The sequence below is a fragment of the Phocoena phocoena genome, chromosome 3, assembly GCF_963924675.1.
Source record: "Phocoena phocoena chromosome 3, mPhoPho1.1, whole genome shotgun sequence".
NCBI lineage: Eukaryota > Metazoa > Chordata > Mammalia > Artiodactyla > Phocoenidae > Phocoena > Phocoena phocoena.
The window spans coordinates 111,019,255-111,046,543 of NC_089221.1; the positions used below are offsets into that span (position 1 = coordinate 111,019,255).

The 27,289-nt window shown below is 39.3% G+C and overlaps 2 protein-coding genes across 2 annotated transcripts in view; one reads left to right on the forward strand and one right to left on the reverse strand.

Annotated features, from left to right (window-relative positions):
• The first annotated feature begins 2,155 nt into the window (after positions 1-2,155).
• On the forward strand, positions 2,156-3,217 carry LEAP2 (liver enriched antimicrobial peptide 2). Its single transcript, XM_065874825.1, has 3 exons — positions 2,156-2,245; positions 2,462-2,601; positions 2,909-3,217. The coding sequence occupies exons 1-3, from the start codon at positions 2,189-2,191 to the stop codon at positions 2,943-2,945; spliced, it is 234 nt and encodes a 77-aa protein (XP_065730897.1). The 5' UTR covers positions 2,156-2,188; the 3' UTR covers positions 2,946-3,217.
• Positions 3,218-9,315: 6,098 nt separating this feature from the next.
• The window catches only part of AFF4 (ALF transcription elongation factor 4), an 87,632-nt gene continuing 69,658 nt past the window's right edge, over positions 9,316-27,289 (reverse strand). The window contains exons 15-22 of the mRNA XM_065873257.1: positions 25,554-25,648; positions 24,877-24,940; positions 24,627-24,763; positions 23,156-23,227; positions 14,715-14,808; positions 13,787-13,830; positions 12,339-12,559; positions 9,316-9,627 (exon numbers count right to left, since the gene is read on the reverse strand). Coding sequence (XP_065729329.1) covers positions 9,500-9,627; positions 12,339-12,559; positions 13,787-13,830; positions 14,715-14,808; positions 23,156-23,227; positions 24,627-24,763; positions 24,877-24,940; positions 25,554-25,648 — 855 coding nt within the window. The 3' untranslated portion in view covers positions 9,316-9,499. The remainder of the gene's footprint in view (positions 9,628-12,338; positions 12,560-13,786; positions 13,831-14,714; positions 14,809-23,155; positions 23,228-24,626; positions 24,764-24,876; positions 24,941-25,553; positions 25,649-27,289) is intronic.

Sequence of the window (27,289 nt, forward strand, 5' to 3'; positions counted from 1 at the left end):
AGTTTGTAGACACATGAAATACTCTCCCTCACAGTGATTCCTTGCACAGGCAGTAACTAATGCATCTTTACTTTTGGGAGGAGGGATGGCATACAAGATAGAGGCTTAAGGGACTTCCCGGACGGTCCAGTCGTTGAGACTCTGCGCTTCTACCGCAGGGGGCGCGAGTTCCATCCCTGGTCGAGGAACTAAGATCCTGCATACCTTGTGGTGAGGCCAAAAAAAAACAGAGAGGCTTGAGCTACAAAGGCTTCTGCAGTTTTGTCACACCAATGATGATGATGAATAGTCCTTCTCCCCGCGCACAGAGGGGGCCCAGAGCCTCAGGCCCTTATCCTTGGCTGTCGTATTGGCTTTATAAGTTAATACAAAAGGCTACTTTGATTTTCCTTGAAATACAGGAAGGCAGAAATGGAGGATTAGGAGAAAGTATCCGTCTTTGGAATCAGCACTTTCCAAATCCCATTTGGCACATCCGTCTATGCTCGTTAACGGGAGGCTGGAACTCAGTCCACAGACCCAACTGGCTCTAGGATATCACGCTGTTCAGTTTTTCACTTAATCAGATTTGTGTTCTTACCCAGTGTTCACTAGGTCACCACACAGCCTCTTCCCCACCCCACAAAAGTTCTAGCTAAGCCCCTACTTGGGGTCATTCTGTATCAAAGCTCAGGAGTAAAGGGAAGGAACAGCTAACTAGTCTCAAAATTGCAGGATTGCTTAGGTGAGTTTGGCATAGTTCTGCTTCTCAATGTTCCTTAAGTGCAAGCAGTCGTATCTCCCTCCAGGCCTTGCCTGGTCCTGAGAGGACTGGAACCAAGCAGACAGATCTGTGGAGTCACAACTCGCCCAATCCCAGCTCTGAGGCCCACCATACCACCCTCTTCTCCCTTGGCAAGAGGATTCGTGACTGTTCTGTTCCACCTTCAGCTGTGCCACATCTCCTCCACTTTTCCTTGGGAACAGGCAGGCCCTCACCACATATCCAACCTGTGAAGATGAGAAGGGCTTTGGGAAGAGGTAACAGCCAGGTGTTCAGGGGGACACAAGGCTGAAGAAAAATCTTGCTGCATTTGTCTTCTTGGCTTTTCCTTCCAGGTCATAGGAAAATCTGAAGTCCTATTTATCTTACTCAGAATTCACACCTTTCCGCACAAATTTATTAAAATGTCTATGTCATTTAATGTGTACCCATAACTACTCATAGTTTAGGTACATGCTCTTTTTTGGTCTAGAAACTTGTGTTGGTTCCTACTTAAGGTGACAATATTTTGCGCTTTGGAGAGATCTCAGCCCTATGCCTGCTTCCCTGAGGCTGCTGGAAGGATGTGCTCTGTAAAAGGCCCAGTCAGCTACTGGCAAGAAAGCTAGTAATTCAAGGTTGACAACGTTTATCACCACCATCAAGCTCTCTCACTGATTTAGGGGCCCCTGCTATCTCCTCATTCACATTTTAAAAAAGGAAACAAAGTCAACCTATACTTATTCATTCAATTCACCCATGATTGAAACACCACCAGTCAGTCCTGATTGTCCTTCCCCTGGGAGATGGCAGGTAGGCCAGACTTTGAACTTTCTGCAGCTGGGTTTCCATTCTTTACAGAGATGATGTGGAACAAATAATTAGGGTGATAGTCCATCTATACAAATGGGGATCTGGGGCACTTGTAGACCATGCTTGCTGAAGTATCCTCCCACAGATGGGAGATAAGGGCCTTATCCAATTGCCTGTAACAAAATAGGTCAGTGCTTCTTTCCTAGACAAGGCTGAAAGGGGTCAACACTATTTCTGAAGACCTCATTATTAGAATTCTGTTTTGACTAAAGTGATCTCACTAAGCTATTTTGGAATCAAAACGTGGCCAGGTGTCTGGTCTCCCTCAATGGCTTCACGTGGCTTTTCAAAGGGGAGGAGGTAGTGCTGACTTTTGGCAAAATGGGTGAAAAGGTCCACGCCAGCAACACGATCACTCAAAGTCCAGATGAGGGATCAGTAAATACTACATGCCTGAAAGGCAGGCCTTGAGCACATTCCTCTCTGGTAGACATTAACTTATTAAAGTGACCCTGACTGCAAATATAAACTTTGCCCCCATCTCACTTGGCAACCATAGAAGAGGCAGATCTACCTATAAAAGGGAGTGGGAACTGTCCCCAGCCTTCATGATCCAATATCCCATCTACTGAGATGTGGCACCTCAAACTCTTTGCAGTACTCCTGGTCTGCCTGTTGCTGTTAGGCCAGGTAAGAAGAGAAGGATACATACGTGGGTGGGTGGGGATGGTAGTGGTGGTGGAAGAATTGTAAGCAGACCTTGAGCACCAGACTCAGTCCTGAGGAATGGACCCTCTGCTCTGAGTCTACAGCGTCTGTCGGGGGCAGGGGGGAATCATTATTCCAAGTTGTACAGCAAGGCTTCAACTCTTCCATACCTGAGGTGAATCTGTCTTTGTCCTACAGGTATATGGCTCCCCAATACCAGAACTGAGTTCAGAAAAGAGAAGGCTGAGGAGAATGACCCCATTTTGGAGAGGGGTTTCCCTCAGGCCCATTGGAGCCTCCTGTTGGGATGATTCTGAATGTATCACAAGGCTATGCAGGTACTCCACAAACCTGGGCCCAAGAGGCCTGGGAAACTGCGCAAAGGAGAGATCAGCACACACACAGACCTAAAAATAAAATTGGGGTGGAAGAGTGCCTGGGTTGAGGTGGGAGCTCCACAGGGGAGAATCCCTCAAGAGTTAAAAGCCAAGAACGGCTCCACACAGGTACCATGAAAGAGTAGTTCCTTTCCTTCCTTCGCTCTACCCTGAGATTGGATATCAAGCAAAGGAAGGAAATGCAGTAGACGTGGCTCTGGGCACTGCTAGACCTCTGTCTTAAAAATCACCTTTTCTTCTCCCTTAGAAAAAGACGCTGTTCCCTAAATGTGGCCCAGGAATGATGTATATACACCAGGGGAAAAGAGGACAGCACTTACCTACAACAATGCTCCGTTCTATGGAATATTGATTAACTGCATTTGGTTGGAGGCACTTAAGTGAAGCAATGTTGTGTTTTTAGATTGTTTAAAGACAGGTGTATGCTTTAAATTGGTCTCCGTTTCTTCTTACAATGTTGATATGCAGATAAGCATAACTAAACTTGTCAACTTAAGAGTTTATTTTTCTATGTATACTATAAAATGTCTCAAACTGAAATTCTGGCAGCCTGGAATTCATGCTTTTGAGGGGAAGAAGGATTTATTTTGTATACTATAGAAAACCCAGCAAGGCCTAATAATGTGTTAACTTCTCAATCCGGAAAGCACAGTGAGAGTTAACATTTCTTGAAGAAATAAAGAACACAATGGCAGGCTAAAGGCAAAAGTTTACTAATAGCTAGAGATTAACCTTGGCAAGTTCATAAACTACGGCCCTGGATCCTAACCCTTCACTCCATGTAAAGAACATTTCAGTGAGGCGTCAAAAGACAGGCGATATTGGCACTCAGTACCTGACGATGTGCCCTAGTTTGTCTATGAACAAGAGAACTGGAAGAAAATGAAACAATAAAAGCCCAAGCCATGAAGAATAACAAAAAGGATGTGTATGAGATTTCTGTTGGAGCAGGGTGAATTCTGATCTATGCAGAAGGACCCATGGCCAGCCAGTTCAGAATTTCTATAATCAGAAATTAACACCTGGACTGATGGGACCAGACTTTTAAAGAAGAGTAGCACTGGACCCTAAAATACAAAACAGAAATTACACGAAAAGGGCAAAGTAGGAGTTGAAGAAGTGTAGAGAGCCGTGTTTATAAACTTTAATACAGAAAATCTATTTGATATTTATTAAACTTCGTTTCTCCAGCTATGGTTTGGCATTATACAAAGCATCTTAATGACACAGTAGAGTTAAAAAGATCTTTACAAATTGAAATGTGATACCCTTGTCTCCAAATATTTTAATTGCCATAAATTTGTTTAAAAATACACATTAAACGCATGTTTGACACTCTAAACTTTCTATAATCTCAATACCACAAAATACATATAATATACTATACAGATGTGGAAAAATCTAGTTAGTATATAATACTTTGCTCACCATTAACAGCTTTGTTATGTGAAATGCACATACTGACTTAGAAATCCTAGCTTTTGAGCCCCAAAGTACCTCTGAAATTTTAATGTATTACAACAAATAAAAATCACAGTATATAATTGAAATTTTGGTTGAAAATGTCAGATGCCTAAATATTTTGGATAAAAGAAATGTAAAACAAAGATTTGGATCATGTACAAAACAAAGGCATTCTATCAGACACTAACAGTACCTTTCTGCAGAATCAACAAGGCTTTTATCAGCGGCATTACCTCCCCTCCAAAACCCTCCCCAAATATCAAACCATTATTCACCAAATAATTTTAATTTCAAATAAAAGGATTTTCAATAAATATATAAGTATTTCCATCCTCCATATACAAAATTTCTTAAAACCATTCAAAACGGAGGCTAGATAGAAATTTTCATAACTGTGCTTACCAACCCTACATCTGGTCCTCAAGGGTGATGCCTTTTCAGGCACCACCACCTGGGCCAGCTCTGTTGGTGAGCCCCGTCCCGTCCCGCCCCGCCCCGACCCCAGTACTGCTGAATGCTCATGTCAATGATTTGCCAGGTGTGTGCATAAAGTTGTAAAATGGGGACACTTCTTGAACAGCAACAACAAACTCAACAGTATGGATAATCATGGCATTGATTTGAAAGGCAGCATTTCCAAATAGATATTTTCCAGAGAGGAACACAGCAGGTAGAAAATTCCAATGGATAAAACCTGAAAAGAAACCCTATGTGGAAGCAGTAAGAGGTCAAAACTGAATATTACTAGAATTTCTGGGTGAGAGCTTTTTTCCCCATGCTCATTTAGAGAGCTTTTTAGCTGTTTCTTTTTAAAAATGGGAATTTATGCTTAGCCAAGCAATGTTGGCAAGGAGAGGTCCAAGCTGACATTCCTGAAAGTCAACTTCATTATATGACAATTACTTAGGTTGCTATTTTAGGTTGCTTAAAGATTATAAGACTTGGTTTAGACTTAACTCTAATGCCTTATTCTGTGACCAAATTCTATCAAACAGAAGAGACTGAGATATTCTTTCCATTCGCTTTTCTGGAGACTGTAAGTTCTTTTTAATTAACCATATGGTTCGAGTAAATAGAATCTGTATCTGCTTTACCAACTGTTAATAACTTACTTCCTATCACTTGCCAGCTTAGTTACAGGGTCTAGGGGTCTAAAATGAATTTCTCTATTAGTGAATATGTGAAAGATATGCTCACAAACATGAACAATTTGGCCTCTTGTCACTACATATTCTAAGTCATTCAATACTTATCTCTTCTATTTATTTTACTGAATAGCAACCTTAGATGTGCAATATTATTATTGGAAAAAAGTTTGCCTCGCCAACACATAGATAGATACATGATATTGAAATGAAATCTGTGTTCCACATAATTAGGGAATATGACTTCTAGGAATCTATATGGATTTGAAATGTTTTGCTTCCCAATTTATTTAGGAAAAATAAAAAATCATCACAATCTGCCTAAAGCATCATTCCCAGTAGATGTTCGTGGGACCCAGAGGCAAACTTCTATAATTCAAAATACATTATGAGGCCCTTTTGTTCAATTAGCAACTGGAAAATTAAAATCCTTCCCACCCTGTAAGAGCCCTATTATACTACGGAAGGGCTCAAATATATTTTAAAAGTTAATTTACTACAAATCATAGTAATTAAGCTTTAACAATCTAAAAGGAATATACATTGCACCCTTGAACATTAATATTCAAGGTGTCAACAAGAAAGTGTCTTAGATCAATTTAATAAATAATGTGGAAATAGTTGCACTAAGCTAAAATACTAAACACACACATTTTTGACAAACTAACTTCATGTTTTCATACATACATACATACATATATATAAAGTGTGTGTGTGTACGTAATTTTAAAATCCAAAGTCACATACCCTCACACTTGTAAGAGTGCACAGCGTACCTCTCCCCTACACAACTAGGCATCACTGACTGGAGCGATCACGGGCTGTGCTGAAACTCCGCAGAGTGCTGCTGGCCTCCAGAGCCAGAGATTTCACTTAGAACAGGTGTGTTTTGTAGGCTCTTGCTTCACAATGCAAGCTTATTCAATAAGGTAATTTCTCGAAGTTACTGTCATTAAATATAAAAATGACGCTGTCTGATCTAGCTGATTAAACCTTTCCTTAATGAAAAGAAACAAACAACAATTAAAAAACAACAACAGCAGCGAACCTAATAAAGCCGTAAGTGTGTCGCTCAAAGTGCAACCCAGATGCCTGTGGATCCACCAGCATGAGAGCCCCACAGAGCACAGGCATGTGTGGGCACGTGCACACATTTCTCTAGACAGCTTTTACATTGGAGAGTTAAACTAGTGATGCTCAACCTTCTCTACTCTTCAGCAACTACAGCTGTAAATTTATCTGAAGTACTCATTGCTTATAAAGTCAATTCTTAACTACTTGCCCAGAAAAAGGTGGCACTGAGGCAAGAAATGGGCTGAATGCTCCCCAGCCAGACTGGACCTGGGCTGGACTGAGGAAGCCTGAATCACCTGGAGGGGAGTGCTCCCCACAGGCCAGCCTAGGCCGGGCAAGACTATACCATGTGACAACTTCATCCACCATAATATGTTCGTTGGTTGCCTGTAAAGAGTCCAGTGGGATAGGCTACTGCCTCCTGGCATACAAGTGTGGTCTTAGAGCAGTCAACAGAGTAATTTTTTAAATAGCTGCTATTTTTATAATTAACTATATTAAATACAAGTCTCAGACTAAGTAAGTTTTTAGCTATTTGTCAAAATCAGTTGTAAATAGTTAGAGAACACTGAAGACACCTACTGAGGAAGAAGGAATGGTCGCCTGTGAAGGAGTGCAAAGTATGTGCTGGAACAGATGAAGACAGACAGAACTTCTGAGGAGATGGACACAGAGGAGAGGGAGTGGTGTTTCCAGAGACTATTACACTGAAAATTCAATTATTTAGAAAAGGATTTTGATCCATTGCCCATTACCACCTGGTGGGAAAAACCCTCAACAATGAAAAGCTTGTAAAAATTCATTTTCCAAGAATTAACACAGTTTTAGAGAGAGAGTACTTTACCACAGCACCAAAAAACATGCAGGAAATTCTGCTTTAACAAATTATCACTGTGATCTGGGAAATGCTCCTGCTACCTCTCAGGACCCACAAGAGACTAGAACACACTGGAACTCAGAAGTGCCCCACTGGCTGCTGTTGCTGGAAGTCTAAAAGCTCAGAGGATACTTTTTCCATTTCTAAGATATCATGGAAAATTAAGGAATCAGAGTCAGAGAAATCAGAGAACAGGACGAACATCTACTTGATTAACTGTGGCAAGTTTCTTACTGAATAACGATCACTGAGAAGCTGTCCTCTTAAGGAAAACTGTTCCTAAAACACACTAAGATTAAGTTAGCAAGGTATCAGAGGCAATTTCTCCAAGGGAAAATTGTTAAATTCAGCATAATTTGGAGATCTGAATCTTCAGTGATATGCAAAAACAACTTGAGGTACAAAACCATTAAGAAGCTCTATAGAGGCCACAGGACAATGAAAGTTCACTAGCCTCATAAGTAAGTGTAGACTCAGATGCAGAGGAGTCATTATACCACTGGGCTTGGAGATTTTCTATCCCTTCTTTCCCATTTCAAGCCTTAGCAATCATCTATAAACAGCAGGGCAATCCTTTTTTCTGATTGGATGGATTCATTTTTGAAATTGGGAGAAGGACAAACTATTTTTTGAAGCAGCATTACCCAACAGGTTAGACTAAGTCATGTACCAAAGCATTAGCTTTTCTGAAAGAATTAATCTTTATGTGACCCTAAAGGACGATTGAAAAGGAAAGAGAATTTAACATTACTACAGAATACCAACCATATGGGTGATCTGCAACTAGTGTAAAACTTCATCTGTAAACAATCCATAGACCCTTCATTTAAAGGTAAGATTTAAGGCACACCAGACATGATAGGGGCACTAAAAACAGAAGATAGAAGGTGTATTTCTCACTTTTGACTCCTATATGCACCTTATAGGGAAAGGTACTTTGATACACAACTCTTACAGAGCTGGCTTCTCAAGCTCTACCCCTGCTTCCCTCCCCTTCCCAAGAGAATTCATACTGAACCAAGTTAGGTACTTTTCTAGTGTGAATTTTCTGATCCCATCAGAAACATACATCATTGATGAGGGCCTTCATAATACAAAGGTAGTAAACACAAGACAGGTTTAAAAGAAGAAACTGATCATCTCTACATCAGGCATTAGAGCTCTAAGTTGTATAGCAAAAGCACACACACCAAAGCTCCAGCCCATTCCTACATCAGTCACTGAATGCTCCTATCAGAGCATCACAATCTAGTGTGGGAAAAAAATTTTAAATTAGAATTCTGAAGAGAGATTTTACCCTACAAACATCATCAATGCAAGAGATATAGGCAGCAACGCTCAGGAGTTAGATCATCCTTTGTTCAACAGTAACTTATTCTGTTTCAGTGTCAAATTATTAGTAACAAAAAACCCCAAAAAACAAAAAACATGGTTTTAATAAAATCCATAAGGTTCAAGATTGTCCTTTTATGAAACCCTTCACATGATATGCTTCTCCTAGAAAGTTTGCCTGCCCTCTTTTGTAATGCATTAAATGCAAGTTATAGTCACCTTGTGATTGCTATAGTGTTATTAACACATGTTCACAGTTCTTGAAATAATGCATACCAAATCACACATTTCCTTTTACATCCACGTAGAACACCATCTTCTCATATTTAAGTGATTTTTCATGTGTAGAAGAATATCCTTAATACTAAGTATAAATTCTGCAATAATAAAATTGTACTTAAGATCTGAAGTAATATCAGGTAGTAGGTGTAGAAAGAACATGTCCACATTCTAGATGAACCAACTCTTACTCTTAGAAGAGTTACCACAAAAAGACATTATTTTTAGGTAACAAAGCTCCCAAAGTATATAAATAAAAATGCCTACATTAAATTTACACAAAATATTCAACAGAGTAAATTCATAGGCAGAAATAACTAAGTTTTAAACTAGCCCCAATCTGGGCACTTAAAAAAATTAAAATAAATAGAATTTCAACTGATTAGTTATGAATTGCAACTGAAATTTCAATCTTATTACAGATCATTGAAACCAGCTTATCAACGTGCTGCAGATTTAAAAGCATTTAAATAATTTTTCATATTGGGAATATTGAAGGGGTCAAACTACATGATGGCTTTGGGTTATAAAAAACAACACATGAACCAGGGAGGAGAAAACCATTCCTCATTCTTAGTGTCGACTAGGTGGTATGTTATGGCAGTTTTCCTTCGTGATGTGACACAGTGTTGTGGAGAAAATCAGAGGCAACAAGAATGTGTTCAGTTCAGGATATCAACTTGGCATCCTGGCGAAGCCAGTGCAGTCCCTGCCGGGTATAACGAACTAGGTCTGTCATGATGCTTGCGTTAAAGATGAGAGGACCCATTACTTTATCCAGTTCAGCAAAGAATTCTAGAAAACCAAAAACACTTATTAAATGATGCACACTCTTTTGAATAAGTGCTTTATAAAGTTTTTAGTCTAGACTGTAAAATGCTATTCATATAAAGTAAAAAGCACTCCCTCCTGCACTAAAATAACTCTTCGTGTTTTAAAACAAATCATCCCATAGTCTGTCAAGTTATATATTTTCCCTAAGTCATGAAACATTTTTAAAAGACTATATGGTCAGGAATTAAGAGTTATACATATAAACAAAATGTCACTGATGGAAATTGCTAGTATGCAGCAAACATTATTAAAATGGAGACCTAATTCTACAATGTATTATGACTCAAAACATTCTGTGTACTGTTTTTGTATAAGAAGCAAGTGGTACAAAAAAGGAGGATGTTATCTGCATTTTTCCCGATAAGAGCCACTGTGAGGTTAGACAACCTTTCTGCTATAATCATATGTCATACAACTTTGATACATTAAATCTCATGTTTTAGACAGTAGTTTAAAAATGTAAGAGACAGAAATGAAAGGATTTTTCCTATGTGAACAAATACAGACTGATGTGCATGTAAGGCAGGGTGCAGAGAGGAGGAAGGAATGATAATATCCTGACATTTGATCCCAATGCAATTTTGGAAGAAGACGGATGTAGGACTCAGTAAGGAGAGTTTTTACATGTGCAGTGATGACAAAGACCTCGGTATACTTAAACAAGATAAGAAGTAATCAAACAGTTGAGGAGAAAAGAATCTTCTTTATAGAATTCCAGCTAATAAATTCCTGATGAATTTTCTGTTTCCTAATGGAATAGCACATGTAGGTGATGACCATCAATGGATGCTAAAAGCCTAAGTTAAAGTTTAATAGGGAATCTTAACATCAAACTGAGTCAGGCCAACACCATCTGAATGAATCAATGGTCAAATCTTACTGACACTAAAAAAGGGATAACCGTTATGCCTCGTAATATGATGTAATAGGAAATATGGAGTAACACCTATGAAAAGTTCTTATCTAAAATAATGAACTTGAATCTAATCAAGTCTCAAGATATAACTATCAGCATGAACGAAATGAGGTGGACAGAAGAGCAAGCTAAATGTACCATGAAGAAGTAATCAGCCAAATCTAAGACTATGACACATGCTATGCTGCAGTTTCTCCTTGACATCAATGGCATGCCTGACCCCCACCCCCCCAAAAAAAAAGTGCAGGAGAGGGAGATACTTAAGAGACTGATTAATGACTGTTTGGATCCTGTTTGAAACAAACCCAACTGTTTTTTAAAAAAAAAAAAGGCATATTTGAGAAAATAGGGAAATCTGATGGGAGAATGTCTTAGATGACATAAAGGAGTAATTGTTAATTTTGGTGGCTGTGATAAAGGCATGGCGGTCATGTTTTTGAAAACTCCTTATCACCTAAGGATGCGTACCAAAGTATGTTCAGGTGAAATGTCGTATCTGATACATGCTTTAAAATACACAGGGTAAAGAAAAGTAGGACAGGGGGTGGTGGGGAGCAGTCAAGGGTGGGAGATAAAACAAGATTAGCAAAATATGTTGTTGAAGCTGAACTTGAGTAAAAGGTACATGGGGTTCATTATACCATTCTCTTTCCTTTAGTCAATGTTTGCAAAGTGCCACACAATAGGTAGGTAGGCAGACAGGCAGGCAGGCAAGTAAGTGTGTAAGCAAGGAGCCCAGGAGAGAAGAAAGAAAGTGAGGGGGGAAGGGATGGAGGGAGGGAGGGAAAGGAAAGGAAGAATGATGCCAGAAAACTGGCATTAGGGAGAAGAATGTAAAGTAGGGATGACTTAAGAAGAATTTCAGCTTTGTAACCTTTCCTGAGTAGCACTGACAATATTTAAAATTCTAGAAACAAATTAGGTTTTCAAAAACACAACTTTTTATTGCATGTTGGGGTTCCCCTTCTACCTTTCTCCCACTATGATCCCTCTTTAGGGATAGGAATTTTTCATTTTCATCTGATTACCTGTTCATGCTCTAAGTATTTAAATATACTCTGTGACAAAAGGACACTTGATTGATTTGCTACTTCAAGTGTTTCTCTACAAAGGAACTGCCTGAATAGATGCTACACACACATATTTATTAAAAACATCTACTAAAATAAGATGGTGTTTATCTTGTTCTTTTCCAAAGATCCTGAATACTTTCTAATTCTCAGTGTTCTTAGTTTTGGAGATAACAAACAGGATGCAAGGCCTCAAACGACCTAATATTAAAGAATGTTATACGTCTATTCATTTTGTAGTCTCTTTTATCATATAAGTTTCTTCCAATATACCTAAAAATTCAATATGAACATGCTTTCTTATATATTAAACATCTCATATGTACAAGATGTCTGGATGTAATCCTATGCCCATAGCCAAATTTACTGTTAACTATCCCAGAGTAGAATACACATTTTATTACTTTTACAGTATAAGCTGTAATTAAATTTGCCTGAATAAAGGCATATTTGTCTTAGACCAAAAACTATTTTTTGTTTAGTTTGTGTCACCACTATAGTACAAGGTATTTTTTGACTGAATTCAGTATATTCACGATTGATAAGTAATGGCAATGAGCAAACTGATTGTCATTAACTCTAGACTAGATAATAAACTAAATGCATACCAGAGACTTACTTAATTATATCACAAAAGCTCTTTTTAACAATTCCATCATTCAGATTCTCTCCAGAGACCTCCCTACCTTTCTGCTCTTTGGAAAGCTGTTCAGCTTGGTCCCAAATTTCGGTGGCATAGAGGAAGTTGGATGTAACCTGAACATAGCTGGCTGCCATGTGGTGGATCCTCTGTGGAATGGTCACTGAAGAACCACTTGCTGAAGCACTACTGGCCCCAGAAGAATAATTTCCCGAATTGCCTGGTGACAGCTTTGGAGAAACAGGGGAAGGCATCCCAGCAGCTTTGCTACACACAGAGAAATAGGAAGTTTATTCAGATGAATATGGTGAATGTGATGAAATCAATGTACTACTGGCTCTTCCTACATGAAGACTTTTAAAATTTAAAGATTCTTTTAAACTAGAAGAGTTTCGAGAGAAGTACAATTTCTTTTAAATAAATACTTAGCTCACTGAAGACCACTGCGAATTATCATTTTATCTAGACTCTTTCCTTTAACAAACGGCAACAGAACAAAAGATGGGAAAGAAGTGAGGAAGTCATACACCTTAGTAGGAGTGGTTCCAAGACCTAGAAGCTACATCATCTCACTCCCAGCTCAACACACTTTCCACCTATTTGGGCAAATAATTGGGTACTTTCCAACTGTTTCATAGAAAGCTGAGTGGATTAACAACTAACACAAAAAAATGTGGTAGTAGATGGAAACATCTTATTTTGAACTCCATAATTTCTGGTACTTTCCTAGTTTAACCAACTTATTCAGAGCTGACAAAGAAGAACAGCTTTCTCAATCAACTGCAATCATCTCAAGCTTCCTGTCAATTAAGCATTTCCTAGAAAACACATGTTGAAATCTGGCAGGTTCATTTCAGCAGTACTAAAATTTCTGAAAAGGCCCAACACCATAAAAAAGGGAAAATCAAACAGTAGTTGAGGGGAGAAAAGCTATTTGTTTAGAATATTTTTATCTGCACATTTCGCACTTTAAATGTGGTTAAGAAAATACATAAAGGCAAAAGACAGACTGTCGATTAGCATAAACAAAATAATTGAACAAATAAACTTAGGAAAAAAAGATTTCATGGTGTTTTTCCTCCTTTTTGTGGGTGGGTGGGCTGGGAGTGATGTGGGAATGGAGGAGAAACCGTAATCATGCCACTGTTATTAAATTCGTGTCAAAACATGAGTAAAGATAAGCTCAAGGTGATAAAAACTAGGCTAGCCACAGAAATCAAACTGTGAAAAGGGTTGAGGTGCTGTAAAAAACTTAAGACTTCTGCAGGTGAAATGTCCCCTCTTTAATCTTTCTAAGATCATGTTCATGATATTTTCAACTTAAAAAAAAAAAACAGAAAAAGATACTTTAAAAAATACATTATTAGACATGGCCTTAACTTTTTTTTAAAGTTGTCATCTTTCCATTTTTGGAAAGTGGCCAAACCCATTCCACTTTTACATAAAAATAAATAAACTTGTCATATAATATTTTATAGAATAAAATTTACCCACCTTCCCAAGCCTGGCGATGGTGCTTGAGAATTATTATAAGAATTCTGTAGAAAAAAGAGAATGTATTTAATAAAAAACAACAACAAAAAACACTACTTATGAAGTACTAAATATATTCAAAAGCATTGGGCCAGACTGATCTTAAGAAAGTTTACAAACTTAAGAAACCAAAATGTGTGTGTGTGTGTGTGTGTGTGTGTGTGTGTAAATGTGCAACAGAAGGAAGTTATTTAGATGGGAGTTGGGGTGTTGTGGAAAACTGAGAGACAAAGAATGAGTAACATTCAGATGGATAAAGAACAGGGGAGAAGGCAAAGAGAGGTAAGTCATACTATGTACAAAGGCTGCAGAAAAGAGAATGTATATGACCCATATAGTTTATCTACAGCAAAGGTTTAGAAAAGGAACGAGAGAACGACAGAGAGAGAGAGAGAGAGAGAGAGAGAGAGAGAGAGAGAGAGAGAGAAATCTTGAGGGCCTTGCAGGTCAGGGTAAGAATCTTTGACTTGACTTGACTCTGCAGGGAATAAGCTATGAAAGGGTTCCAGGTCATATCAGGGCAGAATTTTAGGAAGACTTATGTAGTGCTATCATGAAAAAACATATGAAGATATTTTAGGAAACTAAGAGAATAAGTTAAGGAAGGATGGTAGTGAAAACAAAAGACCATTTAAAAAGTATAAATTAGGTTTTGTGATAAAAATAGGCTGCATCTACTGAAATATTATTAAGAGCTACTGAATATGGCTACATAGGTTCTACAATCAGATACGTGTGCAGTTTAAATATCAAATTATTTGAAAGTTCCCAAATAGTAGCTTCTCCCCTGCTCTGGTAGGGAAAACATGAGGGCACTTCTGGGGTGGAGATAGGAGACTTTATAAATTTTTTGCCCTGGGAAACAGATACTCCTCTTTTGCACACTTACCTTCAGGTGCTCTGTTAGTGTCTTTGAATACTTCAGAGCAGTTTCTTTCTTCAGTTTGAATAGCCTCAGGTACAGCAAAGACTGGCATCGCAGGCTAGCCAATGGAAAAGGGCAGCTTATTTACCAGGACAACAGACTCTGGCCACATCTGTATAGACAACCTTTGCATCGTGCCAGACTACATGACTGGCTCATGTGAGCAGACCATGGCATAAGGACAACAACACTAACTCTTAGGCAAAACCAAAAGATGTGATCTTCTTATGGTACATACCCTAGGGAGAGGAAGGAAGGGGAAGAGACCTAGGACTAGCCTCCTATTTGTTGACATTCAAAAATCAAAACCTCACCCACAGGACACCAACATGTTGTTATAACATATGGACTAAAAAAATCCCTGCGGGGAAATTCCCTGGCAGCCCAGTGGTTAGGACTCAGTGCTTTCATGGCCACGGTCTGGGTTCAATCCCTGGTCAGGAAACTAAGATCACGCAGGCCACGTGGCATGGCAAAAAAAAAAAAAAAAAAATCACTTTGGGGCAGAATCTCTACATCAAATTACAATATAAATAATGTAAAATAGGGCTTCCCTGGTGGCGCAGTGGTTGAGAGTCCGCCTGCCCATGCAGGGGACACGGGTTCGTGCCCCGGTCTGGGAAGATCCCACATGCCGTGGAGCGGCTGGGCCCGTGAGCCATGGCTGCTGAGCCTGCGCGTCCGGAGCCTGTGCTCCGCGGCGGGAGGGGCCACAGCGGTGAGAGGCCCGCGTACCATAAAAAAAAAAAAAAAAAAAAAAAATGTAAAATAGTAAAACTAGGAACTCAACTATGAATATCACAATTCTTTCCTTTTTATACATCTTTATTGGAGTATAATTACTTCATAATGCTGTGTTAGCTTCTGGTGTACAACAAAATGAATCAGCCATATGCATACATATATTCCCCATATCCCCTCCCTCTTGAGCCTCCCTCCTACCCTCCCTATCCCACCCCTCTAGGTCATCGCAAAGCATCGAGCTGATCTCCCTGTGCTATGCTGCTACTTCCCAATAGCTAAATATTTTATTCGGTAGTGTATATATGCCAATGCTACTCTCACTTCGCCTCAGCTTCCCCTCTCCCTGGCCCCATGTCCTCAAGTCCATTCTCTATGTCTGCCTCTTTATTCCTGCCCTGCCACTAGGCTCATCAGTACCATATTTTTTAGATTCCATATATATGCATTAGCATACAGTATTTATTTTTCTCTTTCTTACTTCACTCTGTATGACAGACTCTAGGTCCATCCACCTCACTACAAATAACTCAATTTCATTTCTTTTTATGGCGGAGTAATATTCCATTGTATATATGTGCCACATCTTTTTTTATCCATTCACTGCTGATGGACATTTAGGTTCCTTCCATGTCCTGGCTATTGTAAATAGTGCTGCAATGAACACTGGGATACATGTCTCTTTTTGAATTATGCTTTCCTCAGGGTACATGCCTAGTGGTCAGATTGCTGGGTCATATGGTAGTACTATTTTTAGTTTTTAAAGGAACCTCTGTACTGTTCTCCATAGTGGCTGTATCAATTTACATTCCCACCACCAGTGCAGAAGGGTTCCCTCTTCACCACACCCTCTCCAGCATTTACTGCTTCTAGATTTTTTGACAATGGCCATTCTGACCGGTGAGAAGCGATACATCATTGTAGTTTTGATTTGCATTTCTCTAATAATTAGTGATGTTGAGCATCTTCTTAGTGCCTCTTGGCCATCCATCTTCTTTGGTAAAATGTCTGTTTAGGTCTTCCTCCCATTTGTTAATTGGGTTGTTTGTTCTTTTGATATTGGACTACATGAGCTGTTTATACATTTTGGAGATTAATCCTTTGTCCACTGTTTCATTTGCAAATATTTTCTCCCATTCTGAGGGCTGTCTTTTCGTCTTGTTTACTGTTTCCTTTGCTGTGCAAAAGCTTTTAAGTTTAATTAGGTCCCATTTGTTTATTTTTGTTTTTATTTTCATTACTATAGGAGGTGGGTCAAAAAAGATCTTGCTGTGGTTTATGTCAAAGAGTGTTTTTCCTATAAGAGTTTTATAGTGTCCAGTCTTACATTTAGGTTTTTAATCCATTTTGAGTTTATTTTTGTGTGTGGTGTTAGGGAGTGTTCTAGTTTAATCCTTTTACATGTAGCTGTCCAGTTTTCCCAGCACCACTTATTGAAGAGGCTGTCTTTTCTCCATTATATGTTCTTGCCTCCTTTGTCGTAAATTAGGTGACCATATGCGCGTGGGTATCTCTGGGCTTTCTATCCTGTACCATTGATCTATACTTCTGTTTTTGTGCCAATATCATACTGTCTTGATTACTGTAGCTTTATGGTATAGTTTGAAGTCAGGGAGCCTGATTCCTCCAACTCTGTTTTTCTTTATCAAGACTGCTTTGGCTATTCAGGGTCTTTTGTGTTTCCATACGAATTGTAAGACTTTTTGTTCTAATTCTGTGAAGAATGCCATTGGTAGTTTGATAGGGATTGCACTGAATCTGTAGATTGCTTTGGGTAGTCTAATCATTTTCACAATATTGATTCTTCCAATCCAAGAACATGGTATATTCCTGCATCTGTTTATGTCATCTTTGATTTCTTACATCAGTATCTATAGTTTTCTGAGTACAGGTCTGTTGGCTCCTTAGGTAGGTTTATTCCTAGGTATTTTATTCTTTTTGTTGCAATGGTAAATGGGAGTATTTCCTTAATTTCTCTTTCTGATTTTTTGTTGTTGGTGTATAGTAATGCCAGAGATTTCTGTGCATTAATTTTGTATCCTGCAACCTTACCAAATTCATTGATTAGTTCTAGTAGTTTTCTGGTGGCATCTTTAGGATTTTCTATGTATAGTATCATGTATAGTATCTGCAAACAGAGACAGTTCTACTTCTTTTCCAATTTGTATTCCTTTTATTTCTTTTTCTTCTCTGATTGCCGTGGCTAGGACTTCCAAAACTATGTTGAATAAGAGTGGTGAGAGTGGACATCCTTGTCTTCTTCCTGATCTTCGAGGAAATGCCTTCAGTTTTTCACCATTGAGTATGATGTTGGCTGTGGGTTTGTCATATATGGCCTTTATTATGTTGAGGTAGCTTCCCTCTATGCCCACTTTCAGGAGAGTTTTTATCATAAATTGATGTTGAATTTTGTCAAAAGCTTTTTCTGCATCTATTGAGATGATCATATGGTTTTTGTTCAGTTTGTTAATATGGTGTATCACATTGATTGATTTGCGTATACTGAAGAATCCTTGCATTCCTGGGATACATCCCACTTGATCATGGTGTATAATCCTTTTAATAAGTTGAATTCTGTTTGCTAGTATTTTGTTCAGGGTTTTTGTATCTATGTTCATCAGTGATATTGGTCTATAATTTTCTTTTCTTGTGATATCTTTTTCTGGTTTTGGTATCAGGGTGATGGTGGCTTCATAGAATGAATTTGGGAGTGTTTCTCCCTCTGCAATTTTTTGGAAGAGTTTGAGAAGGATCGATGTTAGCTCTTCTCTAAATGTTTGATAGAATTCACCTGTGAAGCCATCTGGTCCTGGACTTTTGTTTGTTGGAAGATTTTTAATTATAGTTTCAATTTCATTACTTGTGATAGGTCTGTTTATATTTTCTAATTCTTTCTAGTTCAGTCTTGGAAAATTGTACCTTTCCAAGAATTTGTCCATTTCTTCGTGGTTGTCCATTTTATTGGCATATAGTTGTTTTTAGTAGTCTCTTATAATCCTTTGTATTTCTGCAGTGTCAGTTGTGACTTCTTTCTCATTTCTAATTTTATTGATTTGCATCCTCTCCCTTTTGTTCTTGATGAGTCTGGCTAAGGGTGTATCAATTTTGTTTATCTTCTCAAAGAACCAACTTCTAGTTTTTATTTGTTTGTTTATTTATTTATTTATGGGCTGCACTGGGTCTTTGTTGCTGTGTGCAGGCTTTCTTTAGTTGTGGCGAGCGGGGGCTACTCTTCATTGTAGTGTGAGGGCTTCTCATCATGGTGGCTTCTCCTGTTGCAGAGCACGGGCTCTAGGTGCGTGGGCTCTGTAGTTGTAGCTTGCAGGCTCTAGAGCATAGGCTCAGTAGTTGTGGCTCACAGGGCTTAGTTGCTCCGCGGCACGTGGGATCTTCCTGGACCAGGGATTGAACCCATGTCTCCTGCATTGGCAGGTGGATTCTTAACCACTGCGCCACCAGGGAAGTCCCCAACTTCTAGTTTTATTGATCTTTGCTACTGTTTTCTTTGTTTCTATTTCATTTATTTCTGCTCTGATCTTTATAATTTCTTTCCTTCTACTGACTTGGGGTTTTCTTTGTTCTTCTTTCTCCAGTTGCTTTAGGTATAGAGTTAGATTGTTTATTTGACATTCTTCTTGTTACCTGAGGTGAGATTGAATTGCTATAAACTTTCCTCTTAGAACTGCTTTTGCAGCGTCCCATAGGTTTTGGGTTGTCACGTTTTCATTGTTATTTGTTCCCATGTATTGTCTTATTCCTTATTTGATTTCTTCAGCCATCTCTTGGTTACTGAGTAGCACACTGTTTACCCTCCAGCTATTAGTGTTTTTTTTACAGTTTTTTTCCTGTAACTGATTTCCAATCTCATAGCGTTTGTGGTCAGAAAAATGCTTGATATGATTTCAATTTTCTTAAATTTTCCAAGGCTTGATTTGTGACCCAGGATGCGATCTATCCTGAAGAATGTACCATATCCACTTGAGAGGAAAGTGTATTCTGCCACTTTAGGGTGGAATGTTCTATAAATATCAACTAAACCTATCTGGTCTATTGTGTCATTTAAAGCTTGTGTTTCCTTATTTATTTTCTGTTTGGATGAGAGGTCCATTGGTGTAAGTGAGGTGTTAGAGTCCCCTACAATTATTGTGTTTCTGTTGATTTCCCCTTTCATGGTTGTTAGCATTTACCTTATGTATTGAGGTGCTCCTATGTTGGGTACATAAACATTTATAATTGTTATATCTTCTTCTTGGATTGATCCCTTGATCATCATGTAGTGTCCTTCCTTATCTCTTATAACAATCTTTATTTTAAAGTCTATTTTATCTGATATGAGTATTGCTATTCCAGCTTTCTTTTGATTTCCACTTGCATGGAAATATGGAATATATTTTTCCATCCCTTCACTTTGCCTGTATGTGTCCCTAGGTCTTAAGTGGGTCTCTTGTAGACAGCATACATATGGGTCTTGTTTTTGTATCCATTCAGCCAGTCTGTGTCTTTTGGTTGGGGCATTTAATCTATTTACATTCAAGGTTATTATTGATATGTATGTTCCTATGACCATTTTCTTAATTGTTTTGTGTTTGTTTTTGTGGGTCTTTTTCTTCTCTGTGTTTTTCCACTTACAGAAGTTCCTTTAGCATTTGTTGTAAAGCTGGTTTGGTGGTGCTGAATTCTCTTAGCTTTTGCTTGTCTGAAAAGCTTTTGATTTCTCTGTTGAATCCGAATGAGACCCTTGGTGCGCAGAGTAATCTTGGTTGTAAGTTATTATCTTTCATCACTTAAGTATATCCTGCCACTCCCTTCTCCCCTGCAGAGTTTCTGCTGAAAGATCAGCTGATAACCTTATGGGGATTCCTTTGTATGTTATTTTTTGCTTTTCCCTTGCTGCTTTTAATATTTTTTCTTTGAATTTAATTTTTGTTAGTTTGATTAATATGTGTCTTGGTGTGTTTCTCCTAGGGTTTATCCTGTATGGGACTCTCTGCGCTCCGTGGACTTGGGTGACTATTTCCTTTCCCACGTTAGGGAAGTTTTCCACTATAACCTCTTCAAATATTTTCAGATCCTTTCTTTTTCTCTTCTGCTTCTGGGATCCCTATAATTCAAATGTTGGTGCGTTTAGTGTTGTCCCAGAGGTCTCTGAGATTGTCTTCAATTCTTTTCATTCTTTTTTCTTTATTCTGCTCCTTGGCAGTTACTTTCACCATTCTGTCTTCCAGCTCACTTATTTGTTCTTCTGCCTCAATTATTCTGTTACTGAATCAGTATTTTTCATTTCAGTTATTGTGTTGTTCATCTCTGTTTGTTTGTTCTTTAGGTCTTCTAGATCTTTGTTAAACATTTCTTGTATTTTCTCAATCCGTGCCTCCATTCTATTTCCAAGATTCTGGATCATCTTTACTATCATTACTCTGAATTCTTTTTCAGGTAGATTGCCTATTTCCTCTTCATTTATTTGGTCTTGTAAGTTTTTACCTTGCTCCTTCATCTGTGACATATTTTTTTGCTGTCTCTCTCTCTTTTTTTTCTTTTGATGGTTGGGATTGTTTTCCTGTCTACTGGTTGTTTGGCCTGAGGCTTCCAGCACTGGAGTTTGTAGGCTGTTGGGTAGAGCTGGGTCTTGGTGCCGAGATGAGGACCTTTGGGAGACCTCACTCTGATGAATATTCCCTGGGGTCTGAGGTTCTCTGTTAGTCCAGTGGTTTGGACTCGGAGCTCCCACAGTAGGAGCTTTGGCCCAATCCCCAGCTCGTGAACCAAGATCCTGCAAGCCATGCAGGGTGGCAAAAAAAGAAAAAGAAAAAAAGAGCAGAGCAATAACAAAGAGTGAAAAATAAAATGAGACCAGGAAACTAACAGATATGTTAGAAAGAATATAAAAATAAAAATACAGATGAAACAACAATCGGAAGGTAAAACAGAACCACAATAGTAAAAAAGGGGGAAAAAAAAAAGGAGAAAAGGCCTTGGCTGTGTGGGTGGGGCTTAGGCAGGGGTGGGGTTTTTAGGCTGTGGGCAGGGCCTATGTTTAGGACCCACAGGGCTGGAAAAGGCCCTGGCTGGGGGTGGGGTTGGGCCTAGGCTCAACAAAACAGAAGGGGTCCAGGCGTGCCCCTGGTTTGCCCTGAGTGGGCAGGGCAAATGCCATCCTCACCTCTCCTGCTCCTCAGGTCCTGGAGGGTCCCTCCCACTTGCCTCTCCTGTTCTCCCCCGCCTCCCTCCTATGCTCCCAGGACCCACAGGGCCTGGGAGGGGGCTGTGGAGGGTTGGGGACCCAGCCTGGGAGCCCAGCAGGCTTCCTAGGCTGAGTGGTCAGGGCAAAGCCCTCTGCACCTCTCCTGCTCCTCTGGTCCTGGAGGGTCCCCCCACCTGCCTCTCCTGTTCTCCCCCACCCTCCCTCCTATGCCCCCAGGACCAACACAGCCCACAGCGGGCCTCTGAGGGCATAGGATCTGGCCTGAGAGCTGGGCAGGCTTTCCAGGCCAACTGGGCAGGGGAAACGCTAGGCACAGTCCCCAATGATCCGAGCCCCCGAGGGTCCCTCCAGGTGTGGGAACCCCTCCCCGATCCCAGCCACCCCTCAGTGGCGTGGTCCTGTCCCGCCTCCACTTCTCCTCTCCCCTCAGTCCCCCCACGTCCTACCCGGTCGCTTGGGGGTTCCTCCCGTCTCCTTGGGCGTCAAGGTCTCCCGCCAGCGTCCGGCAGGCGCCCTAGTTGTGGGGAGACGCTAACTCCGCGTCTTCCCATGCCGCCATCTTGACTCCTGGCTCTGAATATTACAATTCTGATGTAACATATATAAACCCAACACGGCTTACAAAGGCCCTGCATGATCATCACCGCCTACCTCTCCAGTTACTTTCACTTCTCCCTGTCTTTTAGTTCCTTGACAGAAAGTTTCCAGTTTCTTTCCACTATCCAGCTGCGTACATGTTTCCTGTACCTAAGGATTAAGTATCCCTACATTTTACCGTTATAGTTACATAAACTTTTGCTTCAAAGTACTTAATTCATATACTTGTGTGGTTATTTGATTAATTTCTGTTTTTTCACACTAGACACTAGACTCCATGACAAATAGGACCATGACAGTTTTTCCCAAGGCTGCACTCCCAGTTGTTAAACATGTGCCGGGTAAAGTATATACCCACAACAAATAAACTATCCCTCTGGGAACAAGCAAACAAACCATATTCTTTATCCTGAGCAAGCTAGATGTTTGCTCCCTAAGGTAAGGCATAGGTATATGTAAATGGAGAGAGAGGCTACCAAAAGAAAAAAAGCCTGGATTTTTTATGGTGTCCACCTTTACTTCAATACACAACAGAAGTCTGAGAGTAATAAAAATAAACTATAGTTAAATATAAAAAACAAAAAACCCCCCAGAGTCTGAAAAAGTGACCACTTAAGACAACAGAAAGTTCTAGTATCAGTCCCCCTCTACCAAGGCTTTTGTCAAGAGGGCAATGGATTAGAGACTCACAGCAACTAAAGTATTTCTGAAGGAATTCTGAGTTATTTTCTACTTTACCCATAAAGAACGGATTTATGACTGAGTTATGGAAGGAAGATTCAAGGATAACTTTCAGACGAATATAGCACAATTCATTATGAAACTGCTTTGTCATCTAGCAGAGGCTAAAACACGTAATACTTACCAAAGTACTGTGAGTCTTTTATCTGCAGCTGTAGCATCTGGTGCCAAGTAATTCTTTAGCTTCATGGTGTATCTGTGAGATAATATAAGAAACAAATGACACAAAATAAAATACTTCATCTGTCTTATGACCTCCTTAGTCCTCTAAACATTAGAATCAAACCTAAATAAAGGCAAAAATACCCACTAAAGCAGAGGTCCCCAACCCCTGGGCCATGGACCGGTACTGATCTGTGGCCTGTTAGGAACTGGGCAGCACAGCAGGAGGTGAGCAGTGGGCGAGCAAGCGAAGTTTCATCTGTATTTACAGCTGCTCCCCATAATTCGCATTACCGCCTGAGCTCCATCTCCTGTCAGATCAGCAGCGGCATTAGATTCTCATAGGAGCATGAACCCTACTGTGAACTATGCATGTGCGGGATCTAGGCTGTGTGCTCCTTATGAGAATCTAATGCCTGATGATCTGAGGTGGAGCTGAGGCGGTGATGCTGGCTCTGGGGAGTGGCTGCAAATACAGATTATCATTAGCAGAGAGGTTTGACTGCACCGAGACCATAATAAATCAATTGCTTACAGACCCATATCAAAACCCTATCAGTAGGGCTTCCCTGGTGGCGCAGTGGTTGAGAATCTGCTTGTCAATGCAGGGGACACGGGTTCGAGCCCTGGTCTAGGAAGATCCCACGTGCCGCAGAGCAACTAGGCCCGTGAGCCACAATTACTGAGCCTGCGCGTCTGGAGCCTGTGCTCCACAACAAGAGAGCCCGCAATAGTGAGAGGCCCGCGCACTGCAATGAAGAGGGGCCCCCACTTGCCGCAACTAGAGAAAGCTCTCGCACAGAAATGAAGACCCAACACAGCCATAAATAAATAAATAAATAAATGAGTAGCCCCCGCTCACCACAACTAGAGAAAGCCCACGTGCAGCAACGAAGACCCAATCAGCCAAAAATAAATAGATAAATCATTTAAAAAATAAAAATAATAAAAATAAAAAAATAAAACCCTATCAGTGAGTGGCAAGTGACAATTAAGCTGCATCTTACAGAGTAGACGGGACATAAGCAACACACTTTGGGTGTGACTGTCTCCCATCACCCCCAGATGGGACCATCTAGATGCAGGAAAACAAGCTCAGGGCTCCCACTGATTCTGCATTATGATGAGTTCCATAATTATTTCATTATATATTACAATGTAATAATAATAGAAATAAAGTGCACTATAATGTAATGTGCTTGAATCATCCCAAAACCATCTCCCACCCCCAGTCCATGGAAAAATTGTCTTCCACGAAACCAGTCCTTGGTGCCAAAAAGGTTGGAGACTGCTGCACTGAAGGGTCTAGTTCTCCTTATCCAAGGACAATAAAGAACTAAGGATCCTCTTTAGCTTTACTGTATATATTAGTCTTTTCCTAGAAGGACCAGAGAAATGTTATTGCCAGTGATGTGGCAAGTCTTCCCACTTACTTGATGAGCTCCACTGTCTCTGAATACATAAGGAATGGGGATTTGGATTCCTGAGCATTTTTCTCTAATGCATTCCCACATTCAATGAAAGATACCACAGCATCAAGATAGTATACAGCTTTCTCAAACCTATCAGACTGAAGAAAGGAGAATAAAGGTAAATGAGAGCCGCACTGATGTACTATGAGAACAAATGAAGATTTAAGTTAATTTGATTAAATATATAAATGTGAGGAGAATATTTACATACCAATGCATCTGCATTGTGTTTTAGCTTTTTTGCTTCTTGTAAATAATGGTCTGCTGAATAATTTCTGCAATGTAAATTTTTATTATAAGTAAAATGGTAAATATTTTCATGATACTAGTTCACTTTAGTCTCTAATATTCCTCAGTTTTCATGTCCTCAAGTAAAGAAAATGAACTATTACTAAACATTCAATTCAGCTTTTTCTGATGAATGTTTAAATTGGGTTAAGAGCATAAATCATTTTGGCCAACTTGGCAAATTTTCTACTAGGAAAACAGAAATCAAACTCCCTAGTATTAACTGCTAACTTACCCAAGTTGTTTGAAAGATTGAGAGTAAACAAAATGTGGGTAGGAAACATAACCTTTTATCAAAATGGAGGGAAAAAAAGCAACATTGCTCTTACTTATTTAAGAAAGCCCTTATTTTAAACAGTAAAGTCAGCAGCAGTAAGATTCTACTGGAAGGTACATTATTCACATTCCCCATGAGAATCATGGAGTTAATAAGGTAAAGGAGCAATACTTGGACTAGTAGGTGCCTTTCAAATTAAAATCTGAATATTCTTTGATCACAACTCAATCAATTCTTCTGGTCACTGACAGAAATTAAAATGAGTTTTTTATATGCTGACTGGAATGATTTCTTGAATGCATAAAAAATCATATTTATCTCACCTGTCATCAAAGGCAAGCTTCGTTCTCCGAGGCTTAGAAGCATCAGGAGTTGGTGTAGATGGAGGACAGTTAGAAGAGCTATTTGGAGCCTTTTCCTGACCAAAAAAATATATATAACTATGTTGAAAATTGTGAGATTAAAATTACAAGTATTTGAGCCAGTGGTTAAAAAGCAAACAAAATTCCATTGCCTTTGGTAATTAATTTCCTTGTTATAAAATATTAAAATTTCAGAATGTAAATGTCCTTTTTATGGAATAAACCCATTTTATATAACCAAAAATATTCTTTATAATATCAGGGGTCTACTATGTGCCAGGCACTGACCCTGGCACTTGTAAAAACATAAGGAAGACACAAACCTACTATCAATATAGCAGTACTACTTAAGACAAAATTTACTGGTAATAACTGGTCGATGAAAACAACAATAATATCTAACATCTACTATGTGCCTCCTACTTACTAGGCACTCAGTTAACCAAGTACTTAGCACAATCATTAATCCTTCAACAACCCTATGAAATATGTACTGCTATTAGGATAGAATAAAAAGTAGTCTCAAGGCGGCTGAGTAACTTGTCCAAGTTCAAACAGCTTTAAGCAGTATTCCTGGAAACTGGGCTTTAAGTCCAGATCTGTCAGATTTCAAAAGCCTGGACAGGGACTCCCCTGGGTCCAGTGGCTAAGACTTCAAGCTCCCAATGCAGGGGGCCCGGGTTTGATCTCTGGTCAGGGAACTAAGATCCCACATACCGCAACTACTGACCCCGAGTGCTGCAACAAAGACCCACCGCAGCCAAAAAAGGAGCCTGGACACTTACTTAAATTTTATTCGGCCTCCTATCAACATGTCCATCCTGTCTCCTATCAACACAGACCTCTATGCAATGGCTATGACCCTGTCCTCCCAACTGCTTCCCCATCCAACCCTATGACACAGTAATATATATTTTATTACTTCTGCTTAAAATCTGTTTTTAAAAAACCATGTAACCATTTTTTTTTCTTTTCTTGTAAAAGAGTCCTTCAGTTCCACCCATTACAGTTTCCTTCAAGAATGAAAATAAAAGCCTGAGATTTGAGAAAATGCTAAGCTCTTTACGCAGTCTGCATGTTTATGAAATTGCTTCCTAAATACTGTTGCAATCTAACATTACTTGGACAGCTTTCCCTCTGTGTTTTATAAACAGATCTACAAATGCCTAAGTTTAAGTTTATTGATGGAAAACTGAAGTTTCTGAAAATAAAAAAAGAAATTACTATGTGTGGTAAGAGATGCTAACTAGACTTACTGCAGTGATTGTTTTGCAATATATACATATATGTAATCATTATGTTGTACACCTGAAACTAATATGTTATATATCAACTATATCTCAATTAAGAAAAATCTAGAAGAACTTCTCTCAGTGAACAATAGGACAAACTGACAAAATATCAGTCAGCATATAGGTGTGAAAACATGATTAATCTAATTGAATTATATAGCTCCCTGTCCCCAATTCATGTGGAAGACACAGTCTTTTCAAACAAATATAGAACATTACAAAAATCTACCATATACTATGCTCTTTTATAAAGCAACTCTTAACAAATAACAAATAACACGCAGATCACTTTCCAGCCCCATTGCAACTAAGGTAGAAGTACTAACCAAAAGACAACTAGAAAAATCTCTATGTTTGGAAAGTGAGTAACACACGTTTAAATAAGTCTTGGATCAAAGATGAAAT